At 38.4% G+C, this 20,537-nt stretch overlaps 1 protein-coding gene and 1 long non-coding RNA gene across 6 annotated transcripts; both read right to left on the minus strand.

Annotated features, from left to right (window-relative positions):
- Positions 1-1,788: 1,788 nt before the first annotated feature.
- On the minus strand, positions 1,789-4,502 carry LOC148869082 (uncharacterized). 4 transcript variants are annotated; one of them, XR_016107447.1, is made up of 4 exons: positions 3,157-4,502; positions 2,733-3,039; positions 2,574-2,645; positions 1,789-2,377 (listed from the first exon to the last, which is right to left on the minus strand). It is a non-coding gene; the product is annotated as an uncharacterized LOC148869082 (long non-coding RNA). The 4 variants fall into 4 exon arrangements; XR_016107448.1 differs by having other exon boundaries at positions 1,789-3,039; positions 3,157-3,273; positions 3,388-4,502; XR_016107446.1 differs by having other exon boundaries at positions 2,574-3,039.
- Positions 4,503-4,861: 359 nt separating this feature from the next.
- LOC148869083 (protein MODIFIED TRANSPORT TO THE VACUOLE 1-like) lies at positions 4,862-11,445 on the minus strand. Of its 2 annotated transcripts, XR_016107449.1 has the most exons (6): positions 10,565-11,445; positions 9,506-10,255; positions 9,129-9,284; positions 6,265-7,239; positions 5,310-5,430; positions 4,862-5,234 (listed from the first exon to the last, which is right to left on the minus strand). XR_016107449.1 is itself a non-coding variant. In XM_088970901.1 (5 exons), exons 1-5 carry the CDS (start codon positions 10,769-10,771, stop codon positions 5,389-5,391), a joined length of 2,130 nt encoding a protein of 709 aa, XP_088827027.1. In that variant the 5' UTR covers positions 10,772-11,365; the 3' UTR covers positions 5,149-5,388. The 2 variants fall into 2 exon arrangements, 1 of the variants encoding a protein (XP_088827027.1); XM_088970901.1 differs by having other exon boundaries at positions 5,149-5,430; positions 10,565-11,365.
- Between the last annotated feature and the right edge of the window lie 9,092 nt (positions 11,446-20,537).

Raw genomic sequence — 20,537 nt, forward strand, 5'->3', positions numbered from 1 at the left:
ACTACCATTTTTGTAACATTTGAACCGTTGATAAGGTATATTTGTTGCAGAAGTTTTCAGCTATTTTTCTTCACCATACAAAACCATATTGATGTAGGCATATTTACTCGTTCTATCAAACCCTAACACGTGGCATCGGCTAGGGTACTTTCGTCAGTTGACAATTCCCCAAAGGGTAATGGGTTAACTCCCGCCCTGAACGGTTGCACAGCATTTAATACAGATGCACGATCCTAGTGCATTTGCTCCTGGGTTGCTGATAAAGGGGTCGTGATCGGCTGATGGATGCTTCTCTAACTCCCCTTACATGCCTCTCTAACTCCTCTTTTGGGTGATTCTAACTATAAAAAGAACACTACAGCTACTCTCTTCTGATGACTTTAACTTACTCTAAACCCTTAGCTAACTTGATCATCGGAGTTCTTGCTCCTGAGAACACTCCCGGGAGCCTTTGATATCTTTTTACTCTCAACAGGTGGAACCCACAGCCCTCGGACCTTGAGAATTACCTCACTGCCCTCGACTCCAAATTTGGCGGCAACACATATAATATTGCAATTAGGTGCTCTCCCTCCGATTAGTATTTGCCCCACTTGAATCTTAACTGGACGTCTCGGCTTCCTCCTTCGATCCGTCTTGCAAGTGCAGGGTCACCCTGGGCCGGATCTACTTCATCGACTGTGTGCTTGCCGCCCAATCCTTCCCAACTCTGGCCGCCTGTAGCTAATGTTTTCCCAGTAGCGTCTTGTAAACACCTTCGTGCTGAGCCGTCAGAGCACAAAAGTGGATGCTAAACTAAAGGTGCATCAATTGATACCTTCTGCCTCATCAACTTCTCGAATTTCATTTATTAAATAAAATGTAGCTTCCTGAATGGACAGAGACTCCACTTCTCGTTGTTTCAATTAATACTCTACATTTCATTTTCTCGAATTTCATGTTGTGTTTGCTTGTGAAGTTTCTGGGTACTTTCCCTTAAATTTTTGTTTCTTTTATTTTTTATCAAACCAAATACAGACTTAAGGTTAGGGGTGCAACTCAGGTTGGCCCAAGTTAATTAATGTTTTATACTGCTTAGGGATTTGGATTTCCCCAGGCCCATTCAAATTTTGACAAAAGCCCAACCCAAGCATACTCAAGTTGCACCCTTACTTAAGGTTCAATATAAGACCTTGGAGGCGTGGGCCCTAGTATACATCAACCACTCTTCTTGGCACCTCACCTCTAACTCTATACCACCTAAAAGGCTAAAACAACTCAAATTAGAAGATTGGCAACTATCAAATAATTAGAAAGTAAAATTTGACCCAGAACATGAAACTACTCAAATTTATGAAATTGCCCCTCCATATTAGGAAAAAACTAGGGCATTATATATTCTTCAAATGTATAATATAGTAATGCAGTTATCAACTAACCAATAAATAAATATTGTTCAAACTACTGACCCTATCAATATCCCAAGACCATCTTAGTTAAGGTATAGCAGGAAGGCCTCTTTTCTTCTTCACTAGCAATACTTATTCACTACCTTAAAATAAGGGAAGTCCTTGCATCTGAGAGACAAAGGAAATTCATTGGCAAACAACTTATCAAGATCTGTTGTGAGGAAGGATCTTTTATGTAGTGAGTTTTCAAAGAACTCAGTCATGATTATAATCAATTTTACCAGGATCCTGTAAGAGTTCTGAGAAAAATGATCAATTACAGACCTAGATTGTGGTCAAATTGATTAGAATTGCATAAACCATAGTATTTAAGATTTTATTAGAAAAAGTTTTTCAACATAAACACTAGCTAAAATTTTATTAAAAAAATGTATTGTGTCAAACAGACAGTCTGAATTGGGCAGATGATCTTTCCATGTGGCAAACTGAACTATATATAGCCTATTTGTAAACAATCTTAATAACCTGACAAAAAACATCAAACTGAACCTGTCAATTTTGAACTACTCTTAGAAAAAAGAATCAGAGAAATCAGGTGGTGCTTCTAAAGAGCTGCTACTGGGATTTTTCCTTCATGGAGCTTGATGGGGCTTCTCATCTAGTGTGCACTAACAATGTTTTTCTAGAACCAATGCTCTTGGAACAGAAAGCTTATCTCCTCTATAGGCACCCGCTTCATTTCTGGTAGGAGGAAGTAAATGAAGCAACTCATGATGATGATCAAACAAACAGAGCAGGAATATACCATAACAGAGGTGTGTGTGTGTGTGTGTGAGAGAGAGAGAGAGAGAGAAGGAAACACTAAGCAACCAGATCCGTGAAGAAGATATTGGCACAGACCACCACACTCTGCCCAGCTGACCTTATGTCCAAGGGGAAGAGCGCACTTGGGACTAGCCAACCTAGAGGACCCAATGACCACCCATAACCTAATACAAAAAAGCAAATCATGACTACAAGAAGGATCGAATCTCCCTTTCAGTGCTAGAACAATGGCCACCACCAATTGTAGCAGACAAAGAAATGACCAATCAGATTAAACAGTTTTCCATTTTATTTGCAACAACAACAAATGGCTTGAAAATATACAAAACATATAAACAAAGACAGAAGAAGTGGAATCACCATGGGGAATATCAACTAGGTACTAGCTTCAAGGAAGAAAGCCCTCCTTCCCCACCCATCTAACAGAAAATTCTATAACAAATAAACAGATAATCCAAGATTAGTTACACAACTAAGAGGATGACATAGCTAGCACTAGGCAAGGTCATGAAAACTTACAGTTGCTAATTTGTCCGGCCAAATCTCTCGACTGTTAAAGAAAACTCAGATCAAAACTTATTAAAAAGCGGAAAACAAACGGATATCATACCAAAAACACAGAGATCATATCCAAAAAGAGACCCTCCAAGTCCAAGGGCTGCAACTAAACAAGCAAAAGTAAAAAGCCCTAGTGACTCGATCAGTACACGTACGTATAAGTAAGCCCTCTTAATTAGCACCCTCTACTCTACATCAACAAATCCTGCTCCTGCCATCTTTGTTCTGGAGTGGTAGAATCTCTGGTTTTGGAATGGTGGAATGCTCGCTGTTTGATGGTTTACATTTAAATCAACAAAAACGTGATGAATATCTAAATGAACTGATAGACTGATAAGGATAGTCTTAAAAACAAAAAGAGAGAGATGTATAGAAGAGTTCTTACCATTCAGGGAATTGATAATAGTCGATGAGCCTAATATCCATCAACCACTACCCAACCGGCCGGCCAATAACAACTTCACTCAGGTGAGTTAAACGTTTGCTTCTTTTTGTTTTCTAACTACAACATAGATACGAATTCTATCAGTGGCATCCAATCGAGACTAGGTTTGAATATAGGCAATGTTTTCTTTAAAAAAAAATTGAAGAGAAGAAATCATCGTTTTTCGGAGACCTTGACGCAGAAGGGTTGATCTCTGGATACTCTCGACTTGACTCCATCGGTCAACGAGCATTGTATCTTAACCTTCTGAACACTTGAAATCACTGTTACAATGGCCCGCATGAAATATCCGGGCGAAGAAGAAACCTTTTGGACCCGAATTCGGCCGTGCACGAGAGTCGGCCCGAATCCCGATCCATCATGCTGACTGCGGTTTGTGAATCGTGTTTGACCGGACCGAATCTACAGTCCCAGAGACGGTTCCAATTTAATTCAATGTCTTTCAACTGTGTTACCCTTACCCACTAACTATGCCAATTTCGCTTCGATTTTGCTTGATTTGATTCTGACGCTCCTAGACCCAAACCGCTTCATCATATGAGATCAATTCAGATTGACCAAATCTGATCAAGCCGAATCAAATAGAATGATCCGAACCTATCAGAGGTCATCCAGACAGGATGACAACAAACCGAACTGGTCTGAGCTTGATCTATATAAAAACTAGTTCAGCTTAGATTTGCCCAGATTCTGAGCCAATTATAAAATCCTAGGCCCACTTGAAGGAAGTCCAACCCAGGTTAGATCATGACCGGACCCGATTCAGAGACCCATTCTATTCAATTGTGGGTCTAGTTTAAGCCATTTATGGGGGCATTTATTTTGGGTCAATTTTAATTTTAATGTTTTGGGCATTTTTTTGGACAGTATTTAAGGCAGAATTTCAAACTTTTCTTAGTTAAATCTAAACCAATTTTGGACTGCTCCAGGGGATGGCTTTGGGGCCAATATCAAACTAGATTGGGAGCAGTTTTTAAACCATATTTTCAGTCAACGTAACTTTAGAAGCATTTTAAGGCAAATATAGGCTTATTTTTGGTTGATTTTAAGAACAATTTCAGAATTATTTAAAAGATGTTTTTGGCAAATTTGGACAATTTTAAGGACTAACAGAAGAAACAACTGTCTTGAATGTATTTCCATATGGCTGTACCGTGGTTGCATTTCTGTAGATAAATGGAACCAGATCAACCCTGACCCATTTGCAATAGACAAAGATTTCTTAGATTTTTTGTGTTCAATTTTTTTTTTTTTAATTTATGCCCATGTCCTTGTACAACTCTATGAGTCCTTGGTTTACAGCTTCACAATCATACGCCTTTATCCGCGGCTGGAAGAAATTTTGTCAAGCACATCAGTTGAGAGGTGATTTAGATCACATAATATTATGGACATTCCGCCATGCTTAAACTGGGAAGCTATGTTTCATCATGACTTCAAGACAGATGCACCTAAACTCGAAAAAACAAAAGGAAGACATTCAAAAGCTTAACTGCAAATCTGCAATGGTTTGAGTCTAAGGGGTATAACCAAAAATTAGGTAGTCTCTTGTATCCCAACTCCTTGTAAGATATCTATTTTCTTGCTAGTCTCTTGGATTTTTTTCATACATCTTATGTCTTGTTCCATACCATGAAATTCACAGTGAAACAAAAACGGAGAACTTTGTTCATGTACAGGGCTGTCAATCGATGGAATTGCATCTGAGTTCAATTTCAATCCAATCTCACAAAGTCGGATTCAGTTTTATCACAAAAAGAAACTTATTTCAATATAAAACCATAAAAGAAATTTATAACTTTAAGTATTTCAGATTGAATAAAATCCTAACAAAAAGAATCCTTAGAATGGCTCTGTAAGGAAAGCTCGTGCTTACAATAGAACCCAAACATGCCATTACCCATATACCACCTGGTGAGGAGTGAGGACACATTACTTCCAATTCAGATTTTCATCTCTTTTCTGGTTATGAGATGACTGCAACTCCATCAATAATTGACAAGATGATGGTTTAAATCCTACATTACAATAGTTGAGGCATCAAAACTAATTATTGCAAAAAGAATATTTTCATCTTTGATTGAAAAACTCACTTGAATCTGCATATACAAAATAAAGTATCCCATCATGTAGTAGAATAGCTCTGCATTCAAGCACCGATTGCATATAGTTTCAAATAACCTTCTTTGCATTACGAGCTGCAGATAAATGATCCTGCAAAACAAATGAAGGGTTCTGTAAAATAGCATGTCCATCTGTAGATCTTTTTTGATACTGCACACAAAAGGTACTCGGTGACTCTCCCAGTGCAATAACTTTAGTCATTTAGGTAGCAAGTAGGGGTAACAAAAATATGACTAGTTGCTGATTCACTAAGGTTTTTGGTGAACATGGATCAGAGATATGCCCTTTTTCACAGAAAAGAACATTGAAAACTTCAAAAATATGGGGAATTATTCAATTATGAAAAGAAATATGGTATAAGAGCAAATTGAGATAAGATGGCCTAAATCATCATCATCATCCAAGCTTTATCCCAACTATATGGGATCGGCCACATGAATCCTGTTTTGCCATTTGGATGAATCGGTTTATGGCAAGGATTAAAATATTAATACGATTGTATTGAATGTATCGTATTCCATATTGGTGCATGTGCATCTAGATACACTTGGATAGACCAATACAGAAAACTTATTAAAAACATTATAACTTTAAAATAGCAAGTGGGACCCTCTAATACCTATAAAATTTTAAAAAGTAGAAAAAAATTATAAAAATAGAGGGTATTGGTCACGGATACCCACTTGAAGGTATCAGGCATACTGATATTTTGGTGTATAAAATGTGGATACTCGTTACAAATTAGTATTTCTGTTGTAATTTTTAAAAGATTTTCAGCAAAAAAAAAAAAATCACATTAGGGTAGTCCAAGTGTAAAACAGTTCTAAGTCTTAGATCTTTTGATGCTATTTTGTTAACCAAATATGATATCAAGACTTCCTTTAAGATAGAAAATTCAGTCCAGACATAAGATCTTAATCTTACCGAGATAAAATCAAAGGCTTTTGTCTCCTCTCTCTTTGAGCTGTTCATCACTGTACTGGAAGCTTGAGTTGGAATACTTGGATGGAAAATATCAGGAAGTGGGGATGAGTATCCTCCTTCCCTACTATTACCAGAAGAATGTTCTAGACCAGCATTTCCTTGAGCATTTAAATTTCCAAGGTGTTGGAAATTAGACATTGTTGCTAGCAGCTGTTGTTGAGCAAGATAATTTCCCATAGCAGCATAGTTCATTGGCTGTGAAGCAAAAGCTGGGTTGAACGTCATGTTAGGAGATGCGTTGTGCATGGGACCTAAAAGCATAGCACTTTGATTCATTCCAGCCATTTGAGAATTAAATATGCTATTCAAAGAATCATTTGATGCCGAATGACTTGGTTGAATGCTTGGGTTTGAGAGGGTAGCTTCTGAAAACAACCCAGAGAAGCTTCCTTGTTGCTTAGTCTCTGAGCTCTTGTCAGCTACAGATAAACCAGCCATTAAATTATCCATACTCCCTTTATCGCCTGATTGTTCTGAATCAGAAATGGAACCAAAAATATCCAATAGTTGTGCTCCATTTTTATTTGCTTGCATGTGGGTTTCACTAGCAGCCTTCTTATCATCAACCGCCAACCCTGAAAATAGGTCATTGACAGGTTCTCTATCCTCAGTCGTATGAAACGAGACATCTGCAAATGGGTCCTCTTCAGTCTTATGTCCATTGGTGCTCAAGCCAGTAGCTGAACTATCTCCAAACAGATCATCAATTGTAGGGATGGATGGTTTCATCAGATCTGCAATATTATGATCACTGTGCTTCTGGGCTGAATCCTCCTTTCCATAATAATCATCTGAGTCACCAGTATCTATTAAATCAGGCATCTGAACAGTAGGGGGTTTTGCTCCTACACTAGATGACTTTTCTGGAAGACTATGTGTTTCAATTGTCTGGTCTCCATTCAGAAGGCTTAAGACCTGTCAATTAAAAGTAATGCTAAAGTTAACTACAACTAATACACTATAATCTTGCATGCCTCTCAATGTAAGAGATTACTCATACGAATGATTTGAAAAGGAAGTCAAGAACTAGATCACCATCATCTAAGCCTTGTCACAACTATATGGGGTTGGCTATATGAATCGATTAGGGAGATGAAGTTGTGCTTTTTTTATCAATGGAGAAGAAGTTTGTTAGCTCAAAGGTGGTGCTTAATGGCACTTTCCCAAAGTCCTCACCATTGCATCATAGGACCCTATTGTATGTCTGCCCAGGTAAAGGAAGGCAGTCCCATACTCTAATTGGCAAACAGTGATACGTTTTCAGTGTTAACTACATAATCATGGAATTAGAAAAGTGCAAAACATGAATTTTCTAATATCAACAAGAAAACAAAATTTGAAGATAAAAAGCAATATACAACATGATTAATTATGTAAACCCTAAACTCATGTACTCATACACATGGCAGTTGCCTCACTCCTAGCTAGGACTGTCAATGGGTTGGTTCTGCCCAACTACCCGACCCAAACTGAACCGGTTATGTCGGCTCTGGTTCCATGATTTTGTCCTGATTAAAATAATTGGGTTGGTTCTGGTTCTTTCTTGTTCCAAACCGGTTATTTTATTAAACATATACAAGGTTTTCCCAATTTTCTTATAATTTTTATCATATTTTATGTTTGAAATGGTAAACTTGAGAGAGAATATATAATATAATATTAGTTTAAAGTGTTTAACTTATTAACATATAAATGATTTAGTATTTTACTATCATTTTTATATTATCAAAATTTAAGTTTTAAGTTATTATTTAAATAAATAAGTATGACTTTCAGTATAATTGGGTCTATCAGGTCAGACATTATCCCGATTATTAACCAGGATGTTTCTTGGGCTGTGATTTTGTCTCAATTAATAATTGTTTCGGGACTAGGACCACCATGTCAGCCTGTCCTGATCCAAATCTGACCTGTTGACAGCCCTACTACCAGCTGGGTATAGTTAAAACTAAGTATATGTATCCAGATATGATAAAATATTGATCAAGCTCAAAAATCTTGGACAGGGCATATCATAGCCATTTATCTTGGTTGATCTGTGTTGCAGTGAATCCACTATCCAAAGGTACCTAATCTTGTCCAATATGTTCACAAGCCTCGACAGAAATATTCTTGACAAGAAACACACTCAAATATCCGAAGGAGTAGGGTTTCGTTTCGGAAGCCCAATATAATGGAGTTTCATCTAATAGAGTCCACAATTTCATCCACCCTTGAAGGAGTAGGGTTCCGCTTCGGAAGCCTAATATAATAGAGTTTCATCTAATAGAGTCCACAATTTCATCCACCCTTGCATTTTCGATATAAGCAGATCCTGCAAGTAAAATGCTCAAGATTTCATGGTAAATGGACCCCTTAAACCTACCAAAACTAGATAATTACAATGTCAAACAAGCTAGTTTACACAATTGCATTGCAATGGCTTGGAGTGTGAAATGTAGAAACTCATTATTGTGGTCATTATGAATGCAGATTCTGAAGTTGAGATAGTCAGAAGTGAACAAAGAAACCCATGATCAAATTAAGTAAAACAATTTTGTGAAGAATATAAATAAACAAGTTAGGGGCCACGATATGGTGCAATTGTAAAATTTTTGGCTGACAAACCTGAGAATGTGGATTTGGGTCTCAAGAGACCACTTTGTATAAATAAATATGAAAGGTTAGGTCTGTATCCAGTCCACCCCTCTGAAAACCCTGAATAGCTAGGACCAACATTGGGTAATGACCCTTTATGAACAAATAGGTTCTGCTTTGAAATAGAACCTAAAATCCGAATGTATCTAAGATTGCAAGACATTTACCTTGTTTGCCTTTTCCCTCAGAGAAGCTTGGGGAGACTCTGAACATCTTACAATAGCATCTTTATTTTCACTAAAATAGATAGCTATGGTTGAAAAATTCGCATCATCCTTTTTCCTCAAAATTGAGTCAAGGACACAGATAGCTTTCATGCGGACCTGACAAGGAGTATAAATCCAATGACCTTTAGTGTTAGTAAGTTCTAGAAAGAAAAATATGTCATCCACATGACTTTTTTTTCATAAAAAAGATCAAACAAATTTGCTGACTGCTGCAGCCCAGTGCCCCCATAGAAAGTAGCTACTTTTAAGCCATGTGCACCTATCTGTATCATGCATGCATGCATAAGTACGTATTGTTATTCAAAATAGAAACACACCTGCCATAAATGAGATTGCAACTTTGATTCAAGGGCATAGCTCAAAGACATTGCGTCCAGCTTTGAGGCCTCCACAAGGAAAGCCTGAATGGCGTCACGAGTGGGTTGTAGACGAACACCACCAGATGTAACAATCGTCTCCAACAGCTTTTCTTCACGGCTCTTGCTCCCCGTATAACTTGAGCTGGAGTCTCCATTTGTTGATATTGACATGTTCTGTCTTGAATCCTGGCCCCAGGTTCCAGCACCATCACTCTTAGAGGTTCCAGAAGAACCCTGAGTTTCACCATGAGGTTCAAATCTTTCATATCTATCAGGGCTCTCAATTTCTGTTGTCAACGACCTCCTCAAGGTTGGGCTTTTGTAACTCCCACTGTCATTCTTCCGCAGGGAATGAGCTGCGGTGATACTACTAATCCCTTGTATGATAGAAGCGCTTCCAAGACCAACCACCTCGCTGAGAAATGACTTCTTATCTTCTGATGGCATGTCAAAATTTGTGTTCCCAAATCCTTGTATTCTTTTAGAAAGATCTTCGGATGGTGCAGGCTTGTTTTCCTCTGCAGCAAAGATGGCCGAGATCGCCTCATGGGCTGTGTCACGAACAGCCTTATTAAGTGCATCTCCCTTCAAAGGATCCAATTGACCCTTGTAATGAAACAACTGGCGCACTGCCACTGAATGACGTTGCATCTCCCTCCGGAATTCCACACCAGATTTTCCCACGGCATATTTGATCAGCCTTAGAGCCTACACGACCAAAAACAAAACTATTATCAGCATTTCCTATAATTCAAGGTGAAAATTACTTTATAATATTAATAAAAAAATTTATGTTCCTTATAAATGCTTCACTGCTAACTCAATTTTCATCTGTAAGTGATGTGTTTTCCATTCGAATGAAAACTGAAAACAAATGTACCAAGTGAATGAGGATTTTATTAATAGCCCCTCAAAATCTTCCTAAATTATGCCATCAAGACCTATGCATTCAGCCAATAAGACCTCCGGCACTAAAATTACCATAAGAAGAAGCACAAAAAAAAATGTATTAGGTACCTTCTGTTTGACTATCGGGCTCTTGTGTTCTAGCCGTTTGAAGATAAATTCGGAAACTTCTTTCACGATACTGACATGAGAAGATCGAAGAAGCTCGCAAACTTCCTCCAATTTATAGACAGGAGTGACCTTATCCTCATCAGAAGTGGCTCCATCAATCATGCGGGATCTCCAGTAAGATTCGACAGCTCTTCTGCTCGAATCCATTTCGCGCTAAACCACCAAATAAGCGTATTCCTTGAATCTCCCAGCCGAATCACACCAAGTTCTAAATCAGCTGGACAACTTGGAAACTAGAAATTAACATAAGCAATACGCAGATCGATTCGAAATCAGGGTCTTAGGGCGCAATTTAAATAGCAGCCCCAGTTCCCCCGATCAGAAAATCCAATCACCCCAAGTCAAAGCTTTTGATCGGGAAGAAAACACACAAGGAAGAATATAACCATGAAATGAAACCCTAATTCCTTTGATCTTAGAAGGATTATTGAACACCATGAACGATCAAAGAAACACTATGAATGGGAAATAATCAAAACCGGTGCAGGCAATGAATCAGAGATTCAACTCCATAATTACTGAATTGGGATATTTCCTGGGTCTGATTATGACGAAATTCGAAGGGAAATAAGGGAGAGAGGCGGAGGAATGGAGGAGAGACACCACAGAGACGACGGAAGCCACGAAACGAAGGTTCGGTGGGACATAGAGGCTTTGAGTGCAGCCAGCTCCTCCCGAAGGACAAGAATGATCGATTTCGCTGGCGGCCGATTTTATGGCGCCGCGTGCCATAAAAGAAACGAAGAAATTGAGAAAAATTTTAATTTTTCATCGCAGCCTTTATGGCCCGTTTGGTTGTCGAGAAATAATGGGATGAAAATGGATGGATGAGAAAGGATGGAATGAGAAAGTAAAATTTAAGTTTTCATTTTTGGTCACTACATTTGTTTGTTGTGACACACTATCCTACTTCCAACATTTGGTTGGTGAGAGTTGGCTGATCCGAGAGCATATCTACAAGAGAAGTTTATGTTGTTTGGACAAATAAACCATGAAAAAATTAAATTCATGTTAGATCTATAACAAAACACTTTGGGTTTAGCATATTGATACAATGAATAGGGGTTTATAGCAACAAAAAAAATAAAAGGGTTTTAGATCTGGCAACCCAATAGCAAAGGGTTTAGCAAATGGAGAAGATGTGGGAAGAAGATGAAGATGAAAACTAACCTTCATAGAAGATGAGGATGAGAACTCTAGTCTCCATAGATGAATCCGTGCTCCTTGTCCGCTAAGCACCTAAAACACATGGAAAGGAAAAACGTTATTGGTAAAAAATGCAAAAAAAAAAAAAAAGACGTCAACGATGCATAAAATGGAATCCTATCTCCTTGCCATCTGAGAAGACGAAGATAAGGTTACCTTTGCCGAAGAAGATAGACAATATCCTATTTCCTTGTCGTCTGAGATTTGAGATCAAAGTTGAAGGAGGAAGAGAAAGGTATTTATTGGTGGAATAAAACACCAAATAGCGTGAAAGGAGATGTTAGTACTTACCAGAGGCCGTAAACCTTGCTAGAGATGAAAGATAAGGTGGTCGGAGTTCAAACCATTGTAGAGATGGGAGATGAGAACAATCCACCCTTGACAATTTTCTCACATTCGTCACACAACTTTCACTTCTCACTAGGGCCGCACCTATTTGGTGAGACCCCGCACCCCTTATTTTGATAATACTAATCCCATCTCATCGCATCATATCTCTCAAAACAAACATGAGAAAATAGAAATATTTGCATCCACGTCACACAAACCAAACATACTGTTAGGTTCTGTTTGTTTGATAGAAAATAAAAGACAAATAGAATGCTCTTAAGGTTGTATTTAGTTTGAAAATAATTACATCAAATTTCAAGAAAAAAAATTGCGAAAGGTAAATTTTCTAATTAAAAGTTTATTGGAAAAAGACCGATTTAAAATAAATAAAAAAATATGGATAATAATATATTTAATTTAATAAAATAAAACAATAAGTAATCACAACCATCGAGCAATAGAGTGAAAGAGGGAGAGATGACTTTAGTCATTGTATTTTTGTTTTATATAGTGGAATAATTATAAATAATTAAATAATTATTAATTTAATAAATAAATAAATAAATTTGTAAAATAAATGAGATAGGTAGACAATCAAGTGAGAGAGTAAATATATATAATTATATACACGCTTTTATGTCTTACTTTACTAGCAATTATAATTTGTTACATTACTAAATTATTAACTAATTAAATAATTTAGTAAAATAAGTAAATAAATAAATAAAACTTTATGTATTATCAACACAAGATTGGTAAAGGATATCTCAAATTATTTAATTAATTAATTTAGCATTGTTAATGGGTTGGGCTGAACTACTAGGCTATCAATCCCATGAATAGGCTTAGCTTGGTTCGTGGCCCAACTTGGCCTAAGACTTGGCTTGCGGAGCAACCTAGCCCGTGGCACGACGCAGGCCTGTGTAGGTTCGGACTAAAATAAAATTTTAAGATCTTTATTTTTTTTGCTTATTTTTTTTAATTTAAGTTAAAAATTTCATTATTTTCTTTCAAAATTTTTAGAAAACATGGCTTAGCCCGATTCATGGATCGGCCTGGCCTAAGGGCCTGTTCGTTTCCTCTTAACTCTTATCTCTTAAGAGGAATCTTTCAACTTTAAGAGAAAAATGGTTGTTCGTTTCCTCTTATCTCTTATCTCTTAAAATGCAATTATACAACTTTTTATTTTTCAATGATACCCTCAAAAAGACAAACAAAAACTCTAATATATGGGGTCAAAATGGATATTTGATAATTTTCAGAATTCATAATTCAAAGTTCAGAACAACATTCTCTGCATTCAGAGTTCAGAGGAAATAAAAGTTCACCAATACCAATATACCTCTTAATGTAATTATTGCACACGACACGATACGGGCCTGCGTGGGCTCAGGCTGTATATTATATACAATAATTATATAATATATAATTTTATTTTCAATTTTATTATATTATTTCATTTTATTATTACGTATATAAATAATTGTATACATCAAAATTCATATAAAATAAAATTTAAAGATATTTTTTAATTTTTATCTATTTTTTTATTTTATTTTAACTTTTTCATTACTTTTTTTTCAAAATCTTTTAAAAAACATGGATTAACCCAGTTTGTGGCCCTACTTGGCCTAAGACTTGGCCTGCAGCATGACACAAGCTTGCGCAAGCTTGAGTCGACCCTCTAAAGTATCCTAGGGGAAGGAAGTATAACCCGCATGGCATAGCCCAACATGGCTTGATTGTAAATAAAATGAGAGATAGAAGACAATTTTTAACAAATATGAAAATGGTAGAAGTTTAGTGGCATCATTGTAAATAGTTAGCAATAACACCATTGTAAACAGTTATATGTCAAATATGAAAGAGGAAAAGTAGAAAGGATAAGTAATGATTGCTTATTTTGTTTTATTCAATGGCATCATTGTAATTAAATTTATAATGGTAATGGTAAAAGCATGAAAAGGAAAAACTTACAAGATTTTATTTAGGTTATATAAAAAGATTCCATTTGGAAAATGCATAACAATCACTATTTAAATGTTTATCAAATTTCTTAAACTATCTTTACCGTTTGTCTTAAATAGATAGAGGGAGATCAAATTTCTTAAACAATAGCTTGACATTGGAAAATGCATAGCAATCCAATGTCAAGCTATTGTTTCAAATAGATAGAGGGAGATTGATCTGAATGTTTTTGTTTGTTAGTGTGCCAAACACATTAGAACAAACCTTTCTAGATCTTCTTCATTTTGGCCCCATTCATGTGCCAAACACATTAGAACAAACCTTTCTAGATCTTTTCCCGTTTGGTTGGGAAAAGATCTAGCCACTAAAAGCTACAGCCTTGAAAAGACACGGGAAGCCCATTTTGGGCTATTTTTGGGAAGGTCTAAGTAAAGCTTTTTGCCTTTTTTTCAATTCATCTTCGTTCGGAAAGACGCGTAGACAGATGCTCCTTAACCAAACGGTCTTCAAGTTGTTAAGATTTTGATGCAAAAGCTCACATCGTCTTTTGAGTGTCAGCTTCCAAAAGATCTTTTAAAAAAGACTTGCCAAACGACCCATTTGTCATCCGAAACACATACTCTATCTTTGGTAGGAGGTCGCATTCTGTGCACTCATGGGTGCACTCATCCGGTGCACCCACAAATGAGAGGCGAACACGTGTTAACCACGAATTAACGGAAATTTTCTCCGTTATTAATAATTTGGCTAGTTGAACCGGCTATTGTTGACTCTCATCCGGTTGAACCGCCCATAAAGGGATTTCATTCGAACTCCCTCAGTCCCTCCCATTTCCTCTTCTCCGGTTCTCCCAATCCTAGTCCTAACCCATAAAATCATCCCATCAGCCATTCACACACACCGGTGTCCATTAACGTGGTCCACCGGTGGCGGCAAGAATTTCGACGTTAAATATAGAAAAGTTCTCTCTAGTCTCCTAATGACTCTTATTTCTTCATCATCCTCTTCTTTCCATCTTCTTCTTCTTCCGAGAACCATTATTCCTCAAATTGGCAGTCATCAGTCATCAGAACAAAGCTAATCTCCTCAAGCCCCAACCCCTGTTTCATTAGTCGTTGTTTTTCACTCAAAACTGAGAAACAACGGTGGGATGTAGGATGTGAGATGTTTCTGGTCGACGTGTCCTACCTGTTCGTCCTTCAAATCAGACCTACCACCGGAGAAGACGAAGAAGAGTCGAATAAGAAGAAGAATGGAGAGTCGAAGATGAAGATAAGAAGGATATGTCGTTGTTGCCAATGGACAAAGGTTACTTTGTTGTATGGGTAGGGATCGGTGGAGAGAAATAAAAGAAAGAACTGAAAGAAGAACCGAAGAAACTGGAAAAAGGGGCTTTTTGATTGGATACTCGACTGGTTCGTGTTTACGCGATCTGGTTCGTTTCCGCATGAATCGACCAGACCACGTTAACACTCAAACGCACGTTAACATTGGCCTGGTCGACGTATCGATCAGCCATTCGCGGGTGCAGTCGTCCAGTGCACCCACGGGCGCACAGAATGCGAGCTCCGTCGGTAGTCTTGTTGGACTTCCGGGATGACTGTTGGTCCAACTCCTATATGCGCTATACCTTGAGCAACGGCTCAAATTTCGAATACAAAGTAAGCACTGCAACGTAAGGCAATTAGACGCGAGTCCGCGTTCTGTTCACCCATGGATGCACTGTATGCGTGAACCCAACAATGAGAGTTGACCACGTCGTCTAGGCCAATCTTTCTAATGTTAACGGATCTTTGGCCGATAACTGGAGTATTCAGTTGAACCGGACACAAAAAGACAAAATCAAATAAAAAATCCCTCAACCGAATCCTACCTCTCATTTTGTTGCTTCTCCTCCATTGAATCCTACCCCACGCACTAGCGTGCATACCTAGGAGAAGGTGATCCAAACCATCGGCGATGATAGCTCCGGTGGTACGTTCTCTCGCCTCCTCCGTTTCTTCTTCTTCTTACAAATGGATTTCTGTTTTCTTTTTTCAGCAGATCGAAGCCTTCTTTTTTCAACACCGGTGGGTGGAATTCCGACATATGGAAAGTGGGTGAAACCTTCAACAGATCGAAGGTTTGGGATTCATTCCTGTCCATATGGTTTTAGAAGAGGGCAACCATCTTGATGAGTATTCAAATTTCAATAAGATTGCTCCTTCATCGTTGACTCTTGATGAATCGATTTTTGGTTGATGGCCAACTTTTTGGGCCCTCGTCATTTGGTCTACTTCCAAGTGGCCGATGATTCAGGCCAAAGTGGAGAACTTTGGCTGCCTAACTGACTGTGAGGTGCTGAGCTGCCTGTGAGGTGCTGGGTTGACTAGGTGTCGATCTGTCTGGTGGCGAGCTGAATTGATGAACTTCGTTGCTCTTTAGAGACCTGCAATGAACCAATGTGAGAGGACCCGAGGTGGGTAACCCGACGAGGTCGCTCCGATGCTTAAGTCAGTACTCTCATAGTAGATTGCGAACTAAAAATCACAAAGTATGAGAGTTAGAATATGCTTACTTGCCCCTCCATGTCATTGGGGTTGGTGCCTTTATATAGGCATTGTTTGGCGTGGGCTTCACGCACCATGCACGTTGACCACCCTTCGGATCGTTCAGCACGTGGGCCAACTTCCAAGGATCATGAGAGTGTTAGGATATGCATGCCGAATTTGTTGCCGAACATGTCTCGCAAGTCGCTAGGTCGGCACCTGGGCCAGGCTGCCAGGTTGCGCCTGTGCCAAGCTGCTACATCGCGCTAGGGCCAGGCCGCCAGGTCACGCCTGTGCCAGGCTGCTAGGTCGTGCCAGGGCCGCCAGGTGGGACACCATCAACTTGACTAAGGTAAGTTGTTGCCAAAGTGGTTCCGGGTGTCACCTAATTGTTCTGAGATGCCATGTATCACAATATCATTGGAGGGCCAAATCCGGCCTCATCAACTCTAATATTACATAATTGCAAAGAATATTTTATCTTAGTTAACTAATAATTATAGAGAAGATCAAGTTGATCAACAATGTAAACTACAAAGTATCAAGACAACAGATTGGCTGATAACTAGAAATAGAAACGCAAAGAAAGCAGGTGCAAAGTCTCTTTCCTAGAATCCTTTTCTATTTGCTTTCTTTTCCCTATATAAACCCGATAGCATGAAGATCCCAAATAGAATTAATGCAGGAATACAACACTAAAAATCCTTGCTGAAAATGGCTAAGTCATGGATTAAATGCCAAATAAGCTGAAAGATGATTGATGAGTCTTAAAGACCCACTAAAAATTCAAAGAGATAACTCTCAACTAAGAAAAGATAATTCTCATAATCATTTAACCAAGAGAAAAATTACAACTTAAATAGACTCTTCAATATTTATCACTTATAATCCACTATCGTACTCAATGCAATCACTCTCTACCTAACTACCAAAATTGACCCACAAAACCCAACGGGAGCACAATACATGGATTTACAGGTCTTTAACCACTCAATTAGATGACTCCGGATCTCCTGAGAACATCTCTCTATATAATATATTGCTAGAGGATGAAATATTCTCTATGTGTGGCTGCAATAAAAGTAGGCAGAATTTGTGTAGGCAGGAGATCCGGACTCAAATTAGATACTTGCGCCTAAAACTTTCAACTAACAACCTTTTTAATTATTCTCCCCCTAATTCCTAGATAGATGGGCCAACTAATGGGTATGTGACCACAGTGGATCATTCCGTGTGGTGGTGTATAGACCATTAGAAGTCTCGAGTGTCAACCAATTGGGAAGAAACATGAATCGCAAAATTAGGTGCGTCAATTACTGTCAGTCGGTTAGTATATGCTTTAATGGTGTTATATACACAGAAATAGCCATTGGTATGTGGGTTCGAAGAAGTGGGGCGGTTCGGTGGGCCTCCTTCGAGAAAGAGCATTATGTATATATAGCTGCAGAGCCAATTCTTTTTTTGCTCAGAACAAACCATTAAGAGAAGAAAAGAAAAAACTCCTACTTGGTCTCCTTATTCATCCTCTTTTTCTTTGATCGGAGGCTTAAAGCTTGTTTACATGAGTGTAGACGTTTTGGATGGGCAACCATTCGCAGCTTTGTGGAGGACGAGCAAGCTTTTGAAGACAGTGTTCACGACCAATTCACTCAGCTCGACACCAATCAGGACGGCCGCTTCTCGTATGCAGAAATGGTGCTGAATGAAAGTCCTCTCGCCGCCGGTGACTTCCGAGTTGACTGACGCCGGTATGGATTGAGATCGTGGGTGCTTGTGGGGTAGGGTTCGGTGGAAGAGACAAAAAATGAGAGGGAGGAGAGAGTTTGAACTAAGAGACGATTCAACATTTTTTGTCATTTTGTGTCCGATTCAACCGGCCACTTTAGTTAACGGCCGACCCATTAACGTTACCTTCACTGTCGCCCAACAGACGTGCTCGCCTCTCATTGGTGGGTTCACGCATCCAGTGCACCCATGGGTTCCCAGAATGTGGATTCACTAGAAGCGGAATTGCTTGTTATTTTTTTCACCAATTCAGATTCGGTTCCCTCTCTTTTAAGTTGACGCATTTTTTCAAACATTTGTTACACCATACATTTGAATGATAGGTTCATGAGATAGGTTCAAACATTTTTAAGTTGACGCAACCTGCTCTGAGATAGGTTCATGAACTCTTTACTTGTTTGAAGAAGTCTTTTTCTATTTTTCACTCACCACGAGTAAGTCATCTTTTTCCATTTTTCACAATAACAGGTGTTTCAAAGAAAATACAAATGTACTAGAGAGAAAATTGCAGAAACCACTAATATTGAATTCTCTAAGATATACGAGAAGATGGGATTGAATAATTGTTTGCTTGTAGGATCAAATCCTACTGCCACTGAGGTGGGGGGTAAGCGAAGTCGATGGCGAAGAGTCCAGGGCATCTACGTCCCTGCGCTCCACTCTGGTCCATGAGATGAAGATCGAGTGCACGATCCATGAGATGAAGACCGAGTGCATCTTTAACAGGATTCAACACCTGCAACGGGCATGGCCAGGACTAACCGGTTAGTGATTGTCGCTCCGTATCTAGTTGCAAAAGAGAGCTTCCAGATATACTATGGCATAGCAGAGGTAGTGGCTATCTTGGTAGACTGGTTTATGGAACTTGAAGTCCCGAACTACGTGAAGGTGCATGAGATCTTCACCCAGCTATCAAAACAGTTCGAATCCTCTGAATCAATGGAACTAGCAAATCCATTCATACTGGTTTTGGCTTTTTTACCTGTAACGACAGGTGCGGATGCGCTCCTCCTTGCCCCAGTGGTCAAACTTGCAGGTGTAGCTACAGTGCTAGTGCGGGTGAGCGGGAGACACAACGTATGAACACTACGGCTGCAACCGGCAACCCCTACTCATGTTCCAAAGTTGACGGCTTAAGAAGTTCATACAGAAAACTAAAAGTGAGCTTGTAGGTATTAGATTCTCAATGACCCATGCGAACACCTTTTGGTTAGGCCTTGCTCCGAGGTCAGGTTAAGAACCTTCAGAAGAAGCCCAACTGTTGAAGTTCTCTTTTAAAAATCACCTGCTCCTAAGAAGTTTTGAGTGTTTGGATGTACTACGAGAGCTTTATAGCTCTCTGTATACACATAAGACTGATGATGAAGCATCGCAAAAATTTTGAAGGAAAATAATTAGTAAAATAGTCTTTTTTGTTTTTCCATAAATGGCATTAATGTCAGAACTTTTAGACAGTCGAGGGAAAACTTAATTAGGGTTACTCTAAGACTTTTAAACAGTAAGGGTAGAGTTAGTCAATTAACTAAACCATAAGTATAGTTTAAAAAATTTTCTCTAAATTATTTAAAGTCAAGTAAGATTTAAAATTTAAATAAGCATTTTAATTTATTATATATCCTTTTGTGTTATCTTTAGTTTTGTAAATTGATGTCAGTTTTATACAGTTGATACATGTGTAAAATCTAAAATCAATCAATATGCATCCAATTCTTAGGGTATGTTTTGGTTGTGGTTGGAATCGAAATTGAAATCCCCTGGAATCAGAATTTGAATTATGTAGGTATTTGGCATAAGAGTGTTTCACAAGTGGGCCCAGATTTACAAGTGATTCCTTTCACCTTTAAAAAAAAAAACACAAAATCAAAACTGGGATGTAGGGTGAATGGGCATTTAAAGTGATTTGGCTTAATATTAAAATATATTTATAACGAGAATTGTGTAACATCATAGAAAAGTAGTCAGCTTTTTCAAATTTTAATGTGCCATTTCACCGGGGCGATTCAGGATCATCAACACAATTCAAGAAACGAAAATTTGACATTTTAAGAAACCCCTCCTTTACCAAAAACGTTTCTTTGAGAAACAAGTCAACCAAT

The sequence above is a fragment of the Nelumbo lutea genome, chromosome 2 (assembly GCF_056320005.1).
Source record: "Nelumbo lutea isolate HS-2025 chromosome 2, American lotus-T2T, whole genome shotgun sequence".
In the NCBI taxonomy this organism is placed as follows: Eukaryota; Viridiplantae; Streptophyta; class Magnoliopsida; order Proteales; family Nelumbonaceae; genus Nelumbo; species Nelumbo lutea.

Coding starts and splice junctions, on each gene's coding strand:
- LOC148869083 (XM_088970901.1), bottom strand. CDS start 10,771: ATGGATTCGAGCAGAAGAGCTGTCGAATCTTACTGGAGATCCCGCATG. Junction 10,256..10,564: donor GCCCGATAGTCAAACAGAAG/GTACCTAATACA, acceptor TTGGTCGTGTAG/GCTCTAAGGCTGATCAAATA. Junction 9,285..9,505: donor TGCAATCTCATTTATGGCAG/GTGTGTTTCTAT, acceptor ACTCCTTGTCAG/GTCCGCATGAAAGCTATCTG.